Raw genomic sequence first — 22,215 nt, 5'->3', positions numbered from 1 at the left:
GTGGTGGTCATATCTGAAGAGCTGAGGTGGTTCTTCAGATATGATGTTCTGAAATGGGGGATGTTCCATGAAATCTCAGTGTTAGAGGCTAAATTTTCCTCTCAGATTATCTGTATTTGGGTCAAGGTATTAACACTGAAGAAACCAGTTAGAAAAATACAAATAAAAGAATGGCCTGAGAGAGATTCAATTCCACGAGCAAAGACAGTCTTTCCTAAGCTTTGCAGAAAGCCCTGTCTTCACCCCATAGATAAATATTGCAGACCCCTGCCATAATGTTCCATATTTTATGAACTTCTGTATCCTGAGGAGACTTGTTCAATGAACATGCTGGAGTGGGGCTCTGGTATGAGGGTCTCGATGTAGAATTTCCCTCCACATATGGCATTAATTTCAGAGATTAATGGATCTGTCTCTGGGATTATGGATGATTTTGAAAGACAACGTTCAGGGAAACCATGCTCTGTGCTCCCCAGCTGATCATTAAGAGAAGAGTGTAAGAACATTCCTGACCCCCCAAAACAGCATCTGCCTCTGGCCCAAATCCCATTCCAAGGGACTCCCCTTGCTGGTGTTTGTTTTCTTGAAATAGGGGCAGGGGGCAGGATTGTTTAACAGTTCAGGGCTTTTCATTTAAAGCATGGGGTATATTGTGTCAGTACTGAGAAGTGGTCTAGTTAAATGCCAGCAGGTGTATTTCTGTATTTTTTGCAGGGATAGGTCATGAGCCCTGTTATTCTGTGCTCTTGGGAATAGGAGCCCAAAGATGAGAATTGTGGAAAGACATGAGATGCATCCCTCCTAAAGATTAGCCTAAGATGAAGGCCTCCTTATGCAAAGCAATTAATGGTGACAGGCATATGTTAGAGCATTCCTGTCTCCCCCCCCCCTTTGGGATATCCATACTTCCCAAAGTTTCCAGGCACTTATGACACGGAAAGCAAAAATCCAGGCAGTCAATGAACATGAAAAATTGTGCATGTTGTGAAACTGGACCTTGAAGGGAATAAAACAGTGAAAACCCAATAGTAAAGTCAGAGACACCAAAACTCCATGACTTCCAAAGTGCAGCCTTCTGAACCAACACTGAACCAAGCCTGTGTTATTTTCATATATATGTGGGTTAAAACAATGTGAAAATTGTGCCCAGTTCTCTTTTCCACTGTGCTTGGTTTGCATTTATCACCAGGAGAGCCAGGCTAAACAACCCACAGAAAGCCCATGGCCCACCGAGATCAGGACCGCACTGGGGAGGTGTCGTGACTCTCTACTGGCTCTCAGCTCCCACAGGATTGTTTGGTTCCCTTGGCACATGGCCCACTAGGCACTGTCCTGGAACTGTCCTTTTTGTGTCCCCTCTCCCCATATGTCTGGTTACATCTGATAGTATTTTATTCTTTGAGCCCATAGGGCATGTCCCCACAACCATGCACATGCAGGGGCACATGTTTCCTGTGGGACAAACAGCAGCAGCATATATTTGTGCCCCTGCTATTTATCCCTGGACACACCCCTACATGCACACTTCAGTATGTGGCAAAGGGACTCAGGTGGGGTAGGGGAGGCGAGACCAGCACCTGTGCTGGCTCCAGCCATCTTACCTGAAGTCCAGGGGGCCTGCCGTAGCAGCAGCCGCACTGAGCCAGCCACTTGGAGCCTGGCCAGCAGCAAGAGCATGGCTCTGGTTGGCCAGGCTCTTGTTTCTGGTGGCACCTGCTGCTGCCACGTGCGCCACACCGCGTTTTTTACCAGCTCTTTTTTTTTACATTGGGATCTCCCAGTGTCAAAAACAAACATCTGTGCTGCAAATTAGGAGTGTAGCACATGGATATACATGTGCTGCATGTGATTTGTGGCGCCTCAAATGGCTTTGAGGCGCCACAAACTGCACATGTGCGCTCGTGGGGACACAATCACAGAGACAACGCATTGGCTCACAGTCAACAGGTTAAATTAGAGAAGGCCTAACTTAGTTGAGGGGAAGGGATGGAGGAGCAAAAGAGATTCCCACAAAGAGCTATTTTATACTGTCTCCTTCCCAAATAGCAGCTTTTGCTCATTGACACTCTCTGTAGGAAGTAGCAAAAGATTCTTTAAAACAGTTGTATTTTGTGAGAGTAAATGACGTTGTCATTTTGTTGGTGCTCACTAACAGACCACAGTACTCTCAGATGACTCTGACCAATATTGTGCCTCAAGGCAGGGACCTGGAGTAGATGACCTCTTGAGGTCCCTTCCCGCCTGGCCTTTCTATAATGCTATGTATCAGCAGCAACATAGTGCAATTTTTTTTCTGTAGTTTCTCCAGGCTGCAGTTTTTCTCTGGTATGTTAAGCAAGTGTGGCTCATAGAGCAGTATCTGCAAGGGATGTAGATGTGATATACATTCCTGCACGTCAGCAAATTACTGCAATTACCGCACTTGGGGAATGTCTAGATTGTGGTGGCAGAGAGCTCTGTTAGTGCCAAGGCAGTAATATTCTCCTAGCTGCTCTCACATCTTACGCCCAGCCCCCAAAAACGAAGTGGTGAGAATGCCTAGGGGGCAGCTCAGGAGCTAGGTTGCCAGCATGTGTCAAGAGCATGAGGTGTCCCAGGGCATCCTACCACCTCATTCCTAGGGTTGCTGTGTGTGGAGCAGCAGCAGGTAGCCACGACTTACTACCTCAGCAGTGACAGTGAGCTTTCTGCTGCTGTAGTGTAGCTGTACCCAGTCAGGCTCCATGAGAGCAGGCTGTTGGAGGAAAAGCAACAAGTAACAGTCTGGTAAAGTGATATTCTACTTTACTTCCCATTTCCTCTTAACTGGTTTTCCTGATACATTACAGTAAAGTGCTTGTAAACCATGAGTCACAAAGCCCACAGCCACTGCCAGTTCACTGAATTACTCCTTTAGCTGAAGTGGTGGTGGCCTGTGCTTTGATAGTGGTTTCTGTCCTGCCCAGGACACGGGATCGGCTTGTTATGGCATCTCCACTACTCTACCACTTAGGGGTGTAAATGACATTCCCTTGGCAAAATTACCAAATGCTAACTTGATGCAGAGGACACTGATTTACCAGCCACATTCATTTGCACCCCAGTTATCATTGACATGGTTTTTAATTTGCTAATGAGGTGGGAATCATAGTTGCTTATGTCAGGGACATATTTATGCCCCTGTGCTGATTTTTTTTTAATGGATTTCTGCATTTTCCTGTTCTCACCCCTTACTTTTCTATGCAGAAGTGATTGTTGAGTCAGCTTTGTACAAATGTGTCCTGAAACCTTTAAAAGATGCCATCGATTCCTACTTAAGGGAAATCCATACCAAAGATGGAGTCTTTCAGCTGCTGAAGGAGAACCAGCTTGTCATACAGAGCACAACCACCACTGACCTAGGTATCACCACCAGCGTGCCTGAAACAGCTGTTCTGGAAAAAATAATTCATAAGTTTACAACTATGCACAAGGCCTATTCCCCAGAAAAGAAGATTGCTATCCTGCTGAAATACTGCAAACTCATTTATGACTCCATGGCTCAGGGAAACCCAGGTAGGATCATCTTATTGAAACATTTGTTCTCTCTGCCTCCTCCTCAACTTCTGCTTTGCCTTTTTCCCAGCTATAATGAGAAGGGGACTAAGGTTTTAATTTGAAATTGGTCCCTAGTGTGTTTAGCATAACTCTTCACAGGCATGCATTCAGACTGAATCAGGTAATATCAGTGAAGCATTCTGATATCCTCAAATAGAAGATGTTATATGAAATGTCCCAGCTGACTTGAAGCTCCTTAAATTAAAATATTGATATTGAGGTCCATAACTCTGAGTTTCATTGGAAGTGTCTGCCCTGTACAAGCATTCACATGTTTCCTCAAATTCCACTCCTATGCCAGTTTGTACTGAGCTGTGTAAAACCTGTTAGGATTCTCTCCACAAAGTCTTAAGACATCCAGAGGGGTAATGTCCCTGGGATACTTCATAGATGTAAAGTACTAGTACTGTTTATTGCCAAATCATTATTCCATGATGATTTAGTTGTTTTGTTAAGCCATTGCTACACTTCTTTAGCATGTCTGTCCTATCCAGACTAACTGTAAAGGTAATAAAATACCTTATTGTCTCACATATAATACACCCCAAGTAAAACATGCACCTGTTTTTGGAAGGCAGAATGTAGAAGAAAAGATTTTTACAGTCATGGATGATTATGATATAGTAGTGCCAGGAAGTTTCTGATGCCTGTTGCCTCACCTAGACTGTCTCCTGGGATACCACACTGCCTGGACAAATGTTTCTGGGAGGACTTTGTCACGCAAGGTTAGGCCCAGGCCTTTGCAAGAGCAGTAACAAGAGTGTTAGTTCTTTACTGTTAATAGTTCTTCAAATACAGTGTGTGTGTGTGTGTGTGTGTGTGTGTGTGTGTGTGTGTGTTCCTGTAAATAAATTGTTTCCACATTACAAGCCTCATCAAAAGACAACCAGCAGCTCACTTGCTGTTTCAGGCACAAGTTACAGTGCTCAGGTAATAGCTATAACTGTGAGAGGGTTAACATGGGATTCTGCCTCTGGCTCACTAAACCAGACATAAGCAGTAGCCATCTTGGTAGTTGCATTACAGCAGAGTATCAACCAGTGTACTTCCTTTTCAGTGAAGAAAACAGCTTTCCTGCTTAAGACATGCACCCCCAATTTTGCAGGGAAAAGTATGTGTTGTATGTGAGAAAATACAGTATATTGGGACACGTTAGGATATGTACACAACACTGTCCATTAAGAAAATGTGAATAGTACTAAAGACTTCTTATGTGTGAGCTAGCACTAAAAGTCACAATAACCATGTGCCACACGTATGGCGCAGTACAGGCCGGTACTTCGCCATGCTTTAGCAGAAGTACTAAAGCACAGCAGAGTAACAACGTTACTGTGGGGCAACATGTAGATGTGCCCAATGAGGTTTTAAGTGTAGCTCTCGCAAGGAAGCTGTATACATTGCCAGGGAAATGCAGTTTAATGTTTTGCAGGACTGATGCAAAAATATATGTATATATTTATTTAGGATTTTTTTCTCAAAACAAAATATTTTCAGGTCAAATTCACCCAAAATGAAATATGTCATTTTAACTTTCCTGGTGACAAATTGAAAATTTTCAGGAAACTGCAGAAGCTGCACATTCTGGCAGGAAATTCCTGACCAGCACTAATCCTTAGTGCTGTAAGTTGTTCAGAGCCAGCCCGTCCTGCTCCAGGGAGTCTCCTGCATTTGTACTCACCCAGAGAATAGGAACCCAGTCCCTTTCATTCTTTCAACCAGTTTTGAGTCGGTGAAGTATTCTTCGCACAGGAAACAGGGCACAGCCTGTACACTTCCTGTATAATTGTCTGTTTATACTTCTTGAAGCTCATTTGATCACCACTGAATCTTATTATATAGTAGATTGCACTACTAGCTGTAATAACTCACTTGGCTGCCCGAGCCACTTCTCCAACATATGTTAATTCAGAGACTAAGTCGGGCCTGAGAAACTGTCTTAAATTCTCAAGACAACATTTAGGTGTCAACAGTTTTCACCGGATCTTTCAAAACCACCAGTTTTCTATAAGGTTTTGAGGTACCCATCTACATCAGCTCAGGTTCATTGACAGGTTTTTGATGAGCATCAAGTTTACATTAAAATTCCCCTTGTACTTGGCTTTGGTGAGGCCGTAGCTGGAGTACTGCGTCCACTTTTGGGCCCCACAATTCAAAAAGGATGTGGAGAAGCTTGAGAGAGTCGAGAGAAGAGCCACGCACATGATCAGAGGTCAGGAAAACAGACCTTATGACAACAGGCTGAGGACTATGGGGCTCTTTAGCCTGGAAAAGCGCAGGCTCAGGGGTGATCTGATGGCCACCTATAAGTTTATTAGGGGTGACCACTAGTATCTGGGGGAACATTTGTTCACCAGAGCGCCCCAAGGGATGATGAGGTTGAACAGTTATAAACTACTGCAAGACCGTTTCAGGCTGGACATAAGGAAGAATTTTTTACTGTCCGAGCCCCCAAGGTCTGGAATAGCCTGCCATCGGAGGTGGTTCAAGCACCTACATTGAACTCCTTCAAGAGAAAATTGGATGCTTATCTTGCTGGGATCCTATGACCCCAGCTGACTTCCTGCCCTTTGGGCAGGGGGCTGGACTCGATGATCTTCCGAGGTCCCTTCCAGCCCTGATGTCTATGAAATCTATGAATCTGGATATTCATAGTAGTGTCCATCTCTGTAATGAGATTAAGCAAAAGTCCTGAGTCCAGATTCCCTTCAAATTCAGGGAAGTTTGGAATTAGATCGAGGTCCAAATATCTGCCCCATGGCTGAGCTAAACTTCTAATCAAACCGCCAACCAAGGCTCTACTGTGTGGTGTTTTGGGTTTCTCTTTCAGTTGCGCTGCTGCAATTTCACACCGCTTCAGTTAAAATGAGGATATATAGGAATACTGTCACCCAGATGTATGGTAGGAAAGGAGTGAACAAGCTCAAAGCAAGAAGCCAGTGTAGAAGGCTTGGTTCTATCCATGATGAATTCCAAATTTCTTAAGATAAGATTTCTTGGTATACTGACCAGCCCCAAATTCCTGGAAGCTATTCTGTAGCCTGGGGAGCTACATTCCTTATTTTGTTCAAAAATATCAATAGCAGCTCAGGGCAGGTTCTTAATCATTCCTCAAGGTAAACTTCAGAGCAGAAATGGAGCCATTGTCTATAGGGTGAATGCACTGTGCACCAGAGCAAACAGCTACGCTGCTTTTGGTGTAAGAGGCCACCCATCTGGAACACCAGAGTGTGTTTTAAAGCACTGCCACAGGAATGGTGAGTTCACCTTATACACCCAACGTCAGAGGATCTCCAGCATTTTTGCTGCTCAGAGCAAAGAGGAATGTCACCGGGAAAGTCAAAATGATATATTTCATTTTGGGTGAATTTAACCTGAAGCAAAATATTTTGTTTTGAGAAAAAATCCTAAATAAATATATACATATATTTTTGCATCAGTCCTGCAAAACATTAAACTGCATTTCTCTGGCCATGTATACAGTTACCATCCTGAGGAACTAGTGCAGCACTGCATTCATTCCTAAGCACCTTGCCACTTGAAAGATATAAGAATAGACAAGAGCACTGAAGGGAAGGGCTGGATTTTGGAGAAACAGTGAATGAACTGAACAGATCAAGTGAGATACAGCAGGGTCATCACGCGTACAAAGGATGGAGAGGCCAAAGATAGGGAGAATGATCATGTAGGGAATTCCCAGAGAATGGAATAAGAGAACAGTTTCTGAACAGTAAGATCTATTAGCCTGTGCAATAGTCTCCAGGGGGAAGTGGCTGAAGTTTAATCATTTGAGTCACTTAAAATTGGACTGTATGAAACGATGGAGAAATGTACTTCAAGGAACAACTCCACATGGACTGAGGGAGGGGCAGGCCAGCTAAACTAAATATGGTAGCCTTTTCCATCCCTAATTTGTGCAAATCCATGCTTTGTGCAGTAGGAATGACTAATGTACAATGTGCTTCCAGGAAAAAATAATTTAATAATGAGTTTAATTAGAAACCTGATGAACATAAGTTGCCCTTTCATTCCTTTTCCCCCTATATAGTTCTGCAGTTGACAAGTGGCTTGAGTGGCACTACCGAGCTATTGGGCACTGAAGGCATTAGCATAAATGTTCTATGTTGAAGCCTTTTTCTAGAATCAGTTTACACTGAACAAAAGTGGTTCTTTTATATTGTGTGCTATCATGTATTGTTTCTAAGGCAGGGGGAGGGAATAATAGTTTTTCCTTGTGAAGTCCAGAGACCTGGAAGGCAGTGTTATGTCAGAATTAATGTTAATCAGACCTTAGGGACCAGAGATTATCCTTTATCTCATCTGGTTGCTGCATTTGAATCAAATGCCTGTTCAAGCTCAAACAGAAGTGGTTTCCTCTGTTCTGTAAAGTGTGAGTTATGGAAGCAGATTCATTCTGTTTCTGTATATAAATAGAAAACATTAAAAAATCACCTAGCCTATAGTCAGTCTTGGAAATCAAATACACTTTCAACCAAACCTGACCTGTATGTTACAGAAACTTCACATAGCTAATATACCAGAAAGTAGAAGGTGCCCATGTATGCAAAGCCTGTAGCTGGGAGTTTGGGCTGCATTCTAGACCATTGAAGATATTTCTGTGTGATCACAGGCATATCATGTCCCTTTTGTGTGTCAGCCTCCCAAACTGTAAAATCATTCTGAGCTATGTCTCCCCTAAGGGAATGCTGGGAGGCTCCATTCAAGCAGGTTTACAAAATGTTATGAGACTGTTGCATGGACAGAGGATGCTATACAAGTGCAAAGTGCTATTACTGCATTAAGATGATTATCAGGCATGCTGTTCAGAAGAGCTACTGGGGGAAACATGTATATGGATGTGTTACAGCCAATCCCTAATTTCTTTATGGAGGCTTGGGCAGAATTCCAGTTTCTTTAAACCATGCATTTAATTAATACCAATCCCACTCAAGCACTGCAGCCCAGCCAGAGGCTGATATTGCAAGCGCTCTCCTCTGAATGTAATAGGATGGGTTTGTTGGAGAGGAGAAGGCTTATTTTAAGCCTCTTACAGATATTTATGAAACAAATATTTCCTGTCAAGCAGGTCAGATTTGGAGTAGGGCAATGCCACCTTGACCAAGTAAGCCCATTTCCTCATGCCACAGAGCCATCACACAAGTCTTAGTCAGACTGAGAGCAGGATGTAATCTGCTAGTTTTTGATGCAGAAAACAAGAGTTACATACAGATTTTTACAGTGAAGCTGGACAAGTCAGTTCCAAGTAAAAGGAGTTAACTGGACCCTTTGCTTTAAACCAATGCAAACTCTTCTGAGCAGAGATGGGCCTCAGAAAAGCTCATATCTGGATCTGAACCTTTTCAGACATTTCAGGGGTTTCTATTCAAGGTGCAGGTTCAGCCCATTCTAGAGAAGGATAAATTTAACATAGAGATGCACTGACTTTAACCACTGGTTACTTGATTTGTTTCTGGTCTTTTTGGTCCTTCTTTGTCCATTCTGAAACTAGTCCTGCAAGATGCTGAGCAATATTGACCTTGCTGGCAGATGGGGACACCTAGCACCTGCTCGTGGCTGGATCAAGGACCAAGTCAGCAAGAGGATACAAAAATTACAACCTAGTTTTCAATAGCACTGTCTATCTTGAGTGGATGCAGCACCTAATTGCAATATCTGAGCCCTAACAATCTTGAGTATATTTCTCTTTGCAATACCCCTGTTATCTACTGGGGAAACTTGAAACATTCACAGTTCCAGGAGGTACAATGCTGAAACATGTCACACACCTCCCTGTCTTCCAAAACAGATGTAGTATAACTGTGTCTGCACAGCACTATGTCCAAGCTAATTAGCTCTGCCTCTTAGCACAGTTAATTATCTTACCTGCAGCACCATACTAAAGAGACTGTATTCTGTAATACTGCATTACTTCTGGTTCAGGAAATAGTGTGGAATATACAGCCTGCTGTTCACCCCATTGCTACCTGGCATGGTCAGTGTGTGGTATAGACATGTCTGTAGGCACAGAGGGGCAAAATAATTTTCCCAAAGTGACTCAAGTTAAGGGTCTTTCAAGTTACAGGTTAGTGCTCTATCCACTGGATCATATTTTCTCTCGCAAAACACTTGTAGTTCCCACTGACTTTAACTGGAGGTACTCGCATATTAAGGCCTTCTAGTTCTAAAAGTAGTTTACAAGTCAGTCAAATAATCTATGCACGTTGGGGGTACATGCCATATGGCAATATATGTTATTGCAGTCAAACCTGCCTAGTTTGAGTTCATTAATCAAAAGGTACTGTATGTAAGATTTCAATAATTAACACATGGAAACAGCTGGGGCTGCAGAAATATTTCACGTATAATTCTTTTATCAAGTTTTAAAGTTAGAAGATGTATAACAAGGCTTGGTGGGCAGAGCAGCTAAATCGATGTATGGAAATGAGATGGGTAGTAGTGAAAATAATTGACTCAAAGCCTAATTGTAAATATAAACCACATTTTAGTCAATAAAACAGAAATGGAGAGATTCTGCAAGAGTCCTTGAAAAGTGTCACCCTGTGTTAATGCCAGCCGGCTCAGGGATGGATAAGTGACCACTGAACCTTGCACTTCTAAGTCACTGGTTCAGATTTCACTCAGATTGGTAAACCAACAAGTCTTCACCACCAGCTGGCTGTTGGATGAAAGGGCTGGATTGTCCTAGCAGACAAGAATTCATATCACAACCTGGGATCCTTCTTGGGGGGCACTTAGCAGAGAGGACACAGATTGGTCATGAAGAATGACCTGCCCTCTCACTCTTAAGGATGGACTTTCCAGTCCAGAGAAAGGGTGGGGAGAAAGAGGCTACAGCAGTACTCTACCTTTCTAGGGTACTAAGAATCCAGGTCTGTTAAGTCTAGCATGGTTCAGCAGCTATTTAAAAACTTAAAGCACTTGAAGGAGCAGAAGGAAAACAGCTGGATTGACTTGTAGGTGGCTTTACAGTGGTAGAATTCTGCTGACTCTGGACTGTTACTCCAGATTACTCTGGGGTTAGTGAGATCAGACCTGGGGTTCTCCTTTCTTCGTTTCTTTTGAGGCAGAACTTAAATGCAGTCCAACAACAAAAAGTAGCTGTAACACTAGTGCATTTATATTTGTGACTAGAATGGATTTGGCACCATGGCTCCAATCAGTTGAAGCTTTCAAAGAAACTGATGCCGTAGCAACACAGGAGAAATAAAACATTCATCCAGACACTAATTAAACACTGAAGCCCTTTTACAGTACAGCTCTAAACCTTTAGTGGTATCATTAACTGCCTCTGTAGTTAAGCTAGCACTTTTAGAAAGTGTTACTCCTCCTTTCACCAAGTAGACCATCAGTTCCCTTCAACTGTTTGGGCCCACTGTAAAAATCAGCCTGAATTAGAGCTAGAAAAAGTGAATATAACTCCCTCACCCTCTTCCACTTTAACTACACTGTCTGCTTAGCAGATACATTGTTTGCTTTATTTTAAAGTCAGATTTTTAAATTGAGAACAAGGCTTATCTTTGTTTGAATCTCTAGTGAAGTATCTTCCTTTGCCAAATGAGAACCAATGTTAACTCTGATTGACAAATAAGGAAACCTGACTCATGGCAAAGACTTGACATAAGTCATTGGGGAACATTTGAGGAATGGAAATTTATACCATGAAAGGGTAGGCAGACTGTTTGCCAAAAGCAGGCTGGGTTCAATTTCACTATAGTTAACGTCAGGGATAGATTTTGTCTGTGGAACCTCGACAAATGATTCTCAAACAGACATGAACAAGTTAGATAAAAGAGAAAATGCCCATGAACATTTCAGGCAACCCAAGTGATTTCAGAATGAAATCAGAGGGTTTTGGATTGTGAAGACAGCACACACCTGCATACCTGAAAGCTGGCTTGTTAAACAGCTTCATTGTATATATTCTGTATGGTATGAATCAAAGGAATGGCAATGGAAAAGAGATGTATATGAAAGTAGGTTGTAGACAGGAAATACAGGCTTCATGCTCTTCCCAGTGAATCTTGTGAAGATTCTGTGTGGATCTTATTTTGTGACATTTGAAATAATGATAGCATGAAATGATTGATAGATAACTCAAAGGACGGCAGAAGGCAGGACAGGGCATACCTATTGCTCGGAAATGTATCAGCTTTTGTAGGCAGCTGATCCCAAGGAACTGTAAAGACTAAGGGCCATATCCAGTTTGGTCACTTTACTGCAGGTACTTAGGCGCATGCCCACCGCTATGAATGATTCAGTTTAACCAAATATAGATGCCTCAAATCCTTATAAAGTCAATGGGAAGATTTATCAGCCTCTGAAAAGTGACTCAAAATGCACACAGAAGCAGCCAATCAGAAATGCTAAGTACAGGGGTGTGCTTGAACTCCCCTCTATCTCAGGAGTGTAGGCTGCACATAAGGGTTTCTGTTCACTTGGGAGCCAGAATACCAAATTCTTCTGAAATAAGGTGCCTAACCTGAGTGTTGGTGATGGTTTTTACCTATTGGAGAACAGCCTAGTGGTTAACACCTTCAGCCAGGATGTAGAAGACTTATGTTCCATATTCTCCTCAGTCTCTGTGGTGGGTTCAAACCCATCTCCATCTTCCTGGAAGAGTGCCCTAATTACCAAGCTGTAGAATAGTCTGGGTGAGGGTGCCCCCTCCCTTCTGTTGAAGCTAGGCAACTGGGCAGCTGAGGATACAAATAGGTCATGGGGCCAGAGAAAAAAAGACACAAAGAGAAGGAGCCTGATTTTGTAACCTAATGATGATGACACTCAGCTAGGAAGAAAGGCAATTCAGATTCCAGAGTTGTTTCTCTCTTTTAACCAGTGACTGTCTAATATAAAATACATCAGCACTGCTGAGAAGCAGGAATGAGGTCCCAGGAGTTGTGTTCCTGCCCCCGCTCTCCCCCCCACCCCCACAATGGAGGGGCTATATCTCTTGTCTACAGAGTTACCCTTCATTGTTTTATTCCTAACCCCATGATTCTTGCATTCTTGCATACAGTTTTTAGTCCCTCAGGATTCTCAAATCTTCACATCAAGCCTTAGAACAGCTTTGATCACCAACACAATAAAAAAAAAACATTCTGTGTTATCATATTGGGACACTATACCTTCCCCTTGGCTCCCAACCTCCTTGGAGAATCCATTATAACTAAGCACACAGGATCTAATCTTTACCTCCTGAGGAAACATAGGAAAGCATGATTCCTGTCCCAAGAACCACCCTGTCATCCTGTTTTCATTATTCTCCAGGGGCTTTTCCATTGTGCAGTAACCCATTGGTCCACAGATAGAGAATGAGAAGGGGGCCCAAGGGAATAAAAGCTTATAATCCATTTTGAGAGCTCTGCTGATGGTATGAACTGAAACCAAACATATTGCACTTCAGAACGGCAGCACCCTTGAGCTTCAAGCATGCAGAGCTTAATCCTCAGCAGTCCCTCAGTACCTCTTGTTTGTATTTCATAATAACCAATTTTGTATTTAGATGATCAGGGATTATGAAATGGAGCCTGCTAGAAATTTTGTTCTTGACTTTTTTTTATTAGTTTTTCTGCTTGATTATTTAATTTTCAATTTCTTAACCTCTCTTCATTGGCATCTTTCAGCTGTTAGCCTGTCAGTTGGTATAACCCATAGGAAACTTCCCACATACTTATTAATAAGCCACCACTTCTGCACTAGGACTGTTACCTTACTGCGAGGCTTGTTGATACCCATTTGTGTTACTCTTGTTTCAGGGAAGCCTTATGGTGCAGATGACTTCCTGCCAGTGCTAATGTATGTTCTGGCTCGCAGCAACCTCACTGAAGTGCTTCTGAATGTGGAGTATGTGATGGAGCTCATGGACCCGGCCCTGCAGCTGGGGGAAGGTATGAAAGAGCCATCACACATCTGGAATGCTCTCTCTTTTTTTAAATGTACTTCTTTTCATTTAAAAAAAAAAGAAAAGTGAATGCTGTGTCAGTAGAACACAATGGGGGCTCTGGCTAGAGTTAGGGATGGCTTCTGGGTGGGCCTCCCTTGTATGCTTTGGCCAATTTTTACAAGTGGGTGCCTAAGTTAAATTCCATAATGAGTTACTAAAATGTCAATAGTGCTGAGAACCCGGAAGCACCCTCTACCATCAGTTAGAGGTGCAGGTGCCCAGCTATTCTGAAAGTCAAGGCCCCAGATTGCCTAAATATGGAAATCAGTGGCACCCACCCTTGACGATCCCAGCCCAGATATTGTAAAGTAAGCAGATCGCTGTCTAAAAATAAACTCCTGTGCTACACTCTGTCAATGCTTTCTATTGCTCTAACGAGAAAGAGTTGTGCTGCTTTAATTGTGCAGTTTGTCTTTGATTAGGCACAGTGTTCATTTCCTGTAATGTTTATGTAATAAACTAATCCTTTTAGCAGTGCTACGTAGGTGATACATATCACAATGTAGAGACAGTGAAGTATGGGTAGTAATGGATGCTGGATATGGAGAGAATTATTACAGAATAAAATACTAAAGGGAACTATATTATTTTGTGGGATAGATAGAGATTAGACAGGTGCTAATAATGGTTGGGCCCAGTTTTTCCAAATGAAAATCAACAGATTTCTTCACCCAGTAGTTGCTGAAATAACAGCAGGTGATGCTATTTCAGTTTTAGTAAGCAATGAATTTATTACAGAAGAGTTGTTCATGTAAAATAACCAGGGATCAAGCCATCCTAAATTGATTCTGTTTAAATTAAATGGAAAGAAAAACAAAGTTAAGTCTGTGGCTCAGGCTTTTGATTTCAAAAGGGCAAACATAAAGAGACTGAGCGAACTAGATCAGTGGTTCTCAACCTTTTCCAAGTCAGTGCACATTTCACTTTTCTGAATGTTGCAACATCTCCAGTTGAGAACCATGGCTGGTGCTACCTTAACTTACCTCACTGCTTCTCAACTGGATGTTCCTGTTTCCTGGTAAAGCTGCTCTGCACACCTGCTGCACAGCAAGCTTGTGAAGGGCTGTGGCACACATACGCTTCTCCTGCATTAGGTCTGTCTGATAACCCTAAAGCAGACAGAGAAGCTGGCTTGGGTGGTAGCTCTTTCTGAAAGGGGATGCATAGGGAGTGAGGCATTAACAGAGTGGAAGAGGATTAGAATGCCATACAGAAAGAACTGAATGGCCTTGAAGATTAGAGTAATAGAAACTGGATTAAATTATTTTGAGCCACAAATATCATCCTGCTGTGAAGAAATAAAATACAGTCCTAGGAAGTATGATGAGAAGTATTTCTAGTGTAGGTAGATGTTAATGCCCTTGTACAAAGCTTTGGTAAGATTTTATTTAGATTTCTGTGTACAGTTCTGGTCGCCAGGGTTCGAGAAAGATGAATTAAAATTGGAATAGGTGCAATAAAGGGCTGTTACGATGGTGAGTGGAAGAGAGAGCCTCTTATATGAGGGGAGACCAAAGGTGTTTAGTGAAGTTAAGGTTGGAAAGGGGATATGATGATAATCATTGAGGAGAGGAGAAACACCAGGGAGGAAAAGAATTATTTAAGCCAAGGAACAAATAAAGAATAAATGAGTACAAATTGGACAATAAATTTAAGCCAAAAACTAGAAGAAGGTTTCTAACCATCAGAACAATTTGATTCTGGAGCTGCCTTCTTAATGGAACAGTAGCAGCAAGAAACCTAACTATTTTTAAGATGGAGCTTGAAAAAGATGTTACGATGTATTTTCCTGCAATGGCAGGGTACTGGACTCAGTAATCAGGGACCAGGAGGTCCCTTCCAGGCCTGGATTCCTATGGAGTAACATTCACTGCAGTAGTGGGATCCCTCTGAAGAAGGACGATTAAATTACTGTTGCTTTGCCTCCTGTGCAAGGAGACTGCTGTGTTGAAAACCGTGTTCTGAACATATCGTCCTTATGCAAAGTGCTTCCCAGACACCATTTGTGTGACCAACCGTGAGAATTGTTGTGAGTTTCATTTAAAAAGAGGAAACATTACAGAGAGCTGTCAGAGCAGCCAGAATTGTATGTTGTGGAATCGCCATCTAGTGACTGTTTTGATCATCTACAACTGGAGTTTTTTATTTGAGAATGAGAGGAGATAACAAACTTGGAAGCCAGCAGACATGTTAAAATTGTGAAGTAGAGATGAGGTACTCAGTACCTCAAAGCTAAACTCCATTTAATTTGGGGGACACAAAGTTGAAATCCTTGGATCTGAGCTTGTCCCTTAATTGTTAACTCTTGATTGGAACCAAGCTTGAATGTGGTTATGTTTCTAGCTTTGGTAAGTAGCTCAAAAGATTTCAAGTCTGTCACATTTCATGCCTGAAACTGAACTGATTCTAGTCATGAATCCTTGGTCTAAGCAAGCTCATTTTTGGCTGTCAAACATTACCTCCTTGCCCATATCTAACTTAGGCATGTACTGGGCAAACATGGAAACAAGTGCTTGTGTGTAAATTATGAACTAGCAGACTAAGAAATGCAGCTTATTCCTGCTAGAGGGGAAGAAACATTTTGTGGCTAAAGCACAGACCTGGAAGTTAAAGTATCAAGGTTATTTACCCAGATTTAGAGATACTGGTTCCTTGGCACTTACTAGCAATACCAGATCTGATCCATGGCCAGGCATCGCTGACTCTGTTGTGGTACAGTCATGTCTCAGATGCCTGGTAGCACACTGGTACATTGCATGCTCTGAAGCAAGTGCATCAACTGCTTCACACATTAGGCTTCTTAGGCTTCAGCCCTGGAGGGTCTCCAAGGGCACTCACACACCGAGGAAGAGAGGATTCCCTTACTCGAACTGCCAACAATGAAGGCTGCAGGTGACTCAGGCCCACTTGCTAGAATTCCTGTCCCAGTTTCATGAACAGTCCAGTCCGGCAGCATGAAAGAAACAGTCCCAACATAACTCTTCTTCACCCACTTGCCTACAGGCTACAAACTTCTGCCCTGTTGCAGCTTCTTTTGATCCCTGCCAGTTAAGTGCTACTGGTAATCCCCATATAATCACAGGATCATAGGAGAGTAGGCCTGGAAGAGATCTCACAAGGTCATCTAGTCCAGTCCATTGCTCAAGGCAGAATCATCCCTGAATAAACCATCCCAGCCAAGTGTCTGTCCAACTTGCTTTTGAAAATTTTTAGGGATGGAGATTCCATGACTTCTCTAAGTAGCCTGTTCCAATGCTTGATCACTCTCATAATCAGAAAGTTCCTTCTAATCTCAAAACTAAATTTATTTTGCTGTAGCTGAGTTCATTGCTCCTATTCCTGTCCCTATAGCCCCAGATAAAAGCTCATCTCCATCCTCTTTAAAAATGGTATTTGAAAGCTGTTATCAAATCCCCATTCAGTCTTCGTTTCTTCAAACTACAAAACCTTAATTCTTTCAGCCTTTCCTCATAAGTCATACTTCCCAGGCCCCTAATCATTTTGTTGCTCTGCATTGGACTATTTCCAATTTGTGTATCTCTTTCTTGAAGTGTGAGGCCCAAAACTGGACAACAGTACTCCAGGTGTGGCCTTATCGGTGCTGAATTGAGCAGAAGAATCACTTCTCTTGATCTGCAGTTGACAATGCTGTTAATACAACCTAGTATATGGCTGGCCTTTTTGCAACAAGAGCACACTGTTGGCTCTTACTCAGTTTGTAGTCCACTGTAACCTCCAGGTCCTTCTCTGCAGTACTGCAACCTAGCTAATCATTCCCCAGTCTGTATTTGTGCATGCAATAATTGCATCCCAAGTAAGGACTATGCTGTAGTCCTTGTTGAATGCATGGGTCGAATACATTTACACTACTATTGTTAGGTAGGCTCAGCACATGTTCCACTGCGTTTACAGAATGGGGTGAGCCATAAATGGCCAACCTGTGCCTGGCTGCTCACAGAGGGAGAACCCTTTGAGTAATCCTCCACTTTTTGAGTAAGTGGGAAGGCCCGCTCCATTTCCAGCACTGGGGGCACCAGACATGCACAAAACAAAAAATATAGTGCCTGCTTTAGCTTGCATTATAAGGCAAAGGCTGGTGAAATTGGTTTATCTCTGGAAGAAGATCCTGTATGAGTTTACAGTGATTCTACATTTAACCTGAAGGTGTCTTTAACAATGCCACCATTGCTTTCATTCATCTATGTTATGGGGGACATGGTCATGCCAAAAAATAGGTTGCAGATACAGGCAGACCTGGACAAGCTGGAGAGTTGGACAGACCAGAACCAGATGAAGTTCAAAACTCAGAAGTGTAAGGTGCCCCATCTCAGGGCAAACAATCCCTAACATACCTACAGGCTCAGTGGCAACAATTTGACTTGCACCATGGCTGAAAAGGACCTAGGGGTAGTGATTGACCATCGCATAAACATGAGCCAGCAGTATGATGCTGTGGCCAGCAGGGCAAACAACATGCTGGCATTCATTAACTGTTGCATTTCATGCAAAATTAAGGAAGTGATACTCGCACTGTACTCCGTACTGGTGAGACCACAGCTGGAATACTGCATCCAGTTCTGGGTGTTGCACTTCACCAAGGACGTGGAAGAACTTGAGGGTCCAGAGAAGAGCCACCCGCATGATCAGGGACTTGCAAGACAAGCCATACAAGGAGAGGCTGAGGGACTTGGGCCTCTTCAGCCTACAGAAAAGAAGGCTGAGAGGGGACTTGGTAGCGGCTTACTGCTACATCAGGGGAGTACATCAAGAACTCCGTGAACAGTTGTTTGCCAGGGCACCCCTGGGGAAGACCAGGAGCAATGGATACAAACTCCTGGAAGGCCACTTCAGGCTCAATTCCAGGGATAAATCCTTCATGGTCAGGGTGTCCAGACTGTGGAACAAACTCCCTCCGGTGGTGGTGCAGTCACCTACCCTGGAAGTCTTCCAAATTGGACTGGAAAGTCACCTCACTGGGGTCACTTGGCCCCAGTTGTCTTTTCTTGCCTAGTGCAGGGGGACTGGACTCGATGATCTACAAAGTCCCTTTCAGCCCCTAACAATCTATGAATCTATCTATGGGGAATGACACATGCAAGTCCAGTAGCTTCCATTACCTGTCCAGCTACATGAACCAGAATGCTGTGTACTGTGATAATTATTTATTATTTCTACTGAGGTAACATCAGGAGACTCCAACAGAAGTCAGAGCTCCGTTGTCCCCCGGTACAGGGAGATAAAACAATCCACCCTACAGCACCCATAATCCAAGATGTAGACAATTTGTAGATGTTAAATGAATAGGGAAGCAGAGACGGTGGAAGGACAAATTAGCAGTAGATTCAGTTATAATGTTGCTTTGGGATCTATCTGTTCCTAGGTTCCTATTATTTAACCACCACCTATGGAGCCCTGGAGCACATCAAGAACTATGATAAGATAACGGTGACTCGGCAGCTCAGTGTGGAAGTGCAGGACTCCATTCACCGCTGGGAGAGGCGAAGAACACTCAACAAGGCCCGGGCGTCCAGATCATCTGTGCAGGTAACTCCCTTTAGCATGAAAGACAGTCGCATACATGTACTGATGGGGGAAAGTGTTTCTTAACCAATGAGGCAGAGTTTGAAAAAGCTCTATTTAAAATTTATTGTAGCTGCAACAGAAATTAAAAATGCCAATTGTGATACAGCTGGTAGAAGAGAAGGCATGACTGAAAATAACAGCTAACTCTACATTCTGTTTATTAAGTTTGTGTGATGGGCTACCAAAGGCAGTGGAAGATACTGAGGATGGGCAGTCACCAAAGTAACTGGTTTGCCCAAGGCTATTTTTGTTCATACTGGGATGCTGCTATAGCATCATGGAAATGGAAGGGACCTTAAGAGGTTATCTAGTATATTATTTTTCACTGAGGTAGGATCCAAGTACACCGGCCCTTCTTGATAGATGCTTGTCTAATGTGCTTTAACAAGTCTCCATTGATGGGAATTCCACACCCTCCCTAGGGATCCCCTCCTAGACAGTTTTCCTCTATGGGTCTTTGTATATGAAACAAAATTGGCTTTTAAAGCACCTTAAATGCCCTTTTGCACTGCTTTGATGGCATTGCTGTTTGCATTCTCGGCAGCGTATTCCACTTTAATAGTGTCGCTGTTTGCATGCTCACTTTAAATGACTTTGTAACGTAGCAAGATAAAACCTGCTGGAGGAGTTTTAGTTTGCTACCTAACAAAGTGCAATGGTGCACGGGGCACTGGAAGCCAACGTGCTCAGGGAAGCTCAGGCTTGGTGGGCTTTCAGCACACCGTGCACTGTCCCCACCACCTTCTCCCATCACCTTCTCCCATCACCAACACACCCTGCTGCCTTGCTGCTCTGCCCCAGGGGCAAGCCAGCCATTCCCAGGCAGTCCCAGGTGGTGAGAAGTAGCAGGGACTTTGCAGGGGTTCTGGAGCCTACATGTCTGTCTCATGGCGGTGGCTGGGCGGTGGAGCGGGGGCTTGCTGCCAGTGGCCTGAGCGCTCCCTGAGCTGCAGGGGACCCTGGTGCTTCCCTCTACAGCGGAGGCGCCCCCCAGGCGCAGCTCAGGGGCTGTGCAACCTGGCAGCAGCTGGAGCAAGCAGGCTCAACTGAAGAAAAAAAAAAAGTGGCAAGGAACCTGATCTCTTTTTTTTTTCCTCCCTCCTGGGACCTGCCTGCCTGCCTGAGCTGTGTGGGAGCCCAGTGTTTCCCTCCACAGCTGCAGGGGGTACAGTGCTTCCCTCTGTGGCTGCAGCGTCCCCTGGGACTGCCCGAGCTGGGTGCCATGCCAACGTGTGGGTGCCGCCTGGGGGGTACCGCCACCACAGAATGAAGCACTGGAGTCCCCCACAGCTCAGGGACCGCTCAGCCCACTGGCAGCTCACCCTCCACCCCCCACCATGGGAGAGGCAGGTAAGCTCTAAGGATTGGGCCCCTAACCCTTGTATACATGTGACGGGGGTTTAGTTCAGTTTAGTTCTCCTTAAACGGAAACAGTGGAAACCATAGGTTCTTTAAAGGCCAGTGTTTCAATTTAGGGAGATCTAAACCGAACTAAACCCCCACGTGTACAAGCACCCTATATCTACTTAAATCATCTTTGACCATTAAGCCAAATTTTTATTGTCCCATTTCCAGCTGACATGGGGAAAAACTGATCATCAGTTTCTCTAACACCCTTCTACATATTAGAAGACTGATATAATTTCCTTCCACTTTGTCTTCTCTTTTCTAGACAGAACATGCTCATTTCCTTGAACTTTAACTCCTAGGTCTCGTTTTCTCGCCTCGTATCGTCTGCAATCTTTTCAGCTTGCGCACATCTTTCCTAGTCGGATACCAAACCATTGACAACTGGTAGAGTACAGGTTTTCAACAAGTTAGGCACTCACTTTATGGTAATTCTATCTAGGATATATTTTCCTAATTTACTTATTAGACTGTCATATGAGATGGTGTCAAAAGCCTAACTAAACTCAAGTTATATTATGCTTTTCCCCTTTGACAGTTATCTGGTCAATGAAAGAATTTAGATTGTTTTGACATAATTTGTAGGACTGTGTGAAGCTTCAGTCCCTAATTCGATTCAGCGGAGATTCAGCCCGATTTGGTGGCTGAATCTCCAAATCCGAATCAAATCAGAGGACCCTTTAATCTCTCCAAATTGAATCAGAATGCTCTGAATCGAGTCAGGAAGATTTGGCAATTCAGACATAAGCACAGCTTTAAATGTTTTTTCTACGTACTTCTAGGTAGCAGATGGCTTGTGAATGCTGCGATGCTGGGGTGCATGGCACATCCCACAGAAGTGCAGGGGGCTCCCCAGCACACTCAGCAGCAGACCCAGAAGTGGACCAGAAGCACTTCCAGTCCACTTCCAGGTCCACCAGAGAGCACGTGGTGCCCCCGCCCCATCCCCCCGGCTCAGCGACTGGTGCCTCCTGGGTCTGGGGGGGCACCCCAGAGTCCCTCTGCAGCTGATCACTGAGCCGGGGGGAGGGGGGGGCACAGGGGGCCACCCGTGTGCTCTTTGGCAGACCCACAAGTGGACCGGAAGTACTTCCGGTTCACTTCTGAGTTTACCGGAGAGCATGCTGCCCCTGCCCCTGTGCACTCCTGTGGGACGCTCCATCTGCCCCAGCATCACAGCATTCATGAGCCGCGCTGGTACCTCGAGTTATGTAGAAAAAACATTTAAAGCTGTGTCTATGTCTGAATCGCTGATTCTCCAAATCATCATCGAATCTTCAGATTCAGATTCGGCTGAATTGAATCGGGGATAGTGATCCAAATCAACGAATCGAATCGCTGTCCCCGATTCAGGTCAGATCTGAATCTGAATCAAATAGGGCCTGCTTCACACACCCCTAGTAATTTGTTCTTGATGATTCCATGTTAGCTGTTTTTTATCACTTCAGTATTCCCTAGCTGCTTATCAGTTGTTTCAGAATTTGTCCCAGTATTTTTCTGGTTGTCAGGTATTTTTCTAGGTCTACAATTCCCCACATCCTCCTTTTTCCCCTTAAATATTACATTGGCCCTTCTCTAGGCCTCTGGGATTTCCTCTATAGGCAAGGGTTCAGAAACAGCTTTAGCTAATCCCTTGAGTATTCTAAGGTGAATGTTATCACCCTATTTACTTTGCTAACCTGTTCTTT

The 22,215-nt window shown here is 43.7% G+C and overlaps 1 protein-coding gene across 5 annotated transcripts in view; it reads left to right on the top strand.

The window, feature by feature from the left end:
• The window catches only part of RIN3 (Ras and Rab interactor 3), a 111,544-nt gene that overhangs the window by 76,260 nt on the left and 13,069 nt on the right, over window positions 1-22,215 (top strand). For all 5 annotated transcript variants that reach the window (XM_025214529.1, XM_025214530.1, XM_006032803.3 and 2 more), the window contains exons 7-9: window positions 3,226-3,534; window positions 13,350-13,481; window positions 18,918-19,081. In XM_025214529.1, coding sequence (XP_025070314.1) covers window positions 3,226-3,534; window positions 13,350-13,481; window positions 18,918-19,081 — 605 coding nt within the window. The remainder of the gene's footprint in view (window positions 1-3,225; window positions 3,535-13,349; window positions 13,482-18,917; window positions 19,082-22,215) is intronic.

The sequence above is a fragment of the Alligator sinensis genome, unplaced genomic scaffold, assembly GCF_000455745.1.
Source record: "Alligator sinensis unplaced genomic scaffold, ASM45574v1 scaffold645_1, whole genome shotgun sequence".
Lineage (NCBI taxonomy): Eukaryota > Metazoa > Chordata > Crocodylia > Alligatoridae > Alligator > Alligator sinensis.
Note: the sequence above shows the minus strand (reverse complement) of the source record. Positions and strands in the feature narration are given on the sequence as shown.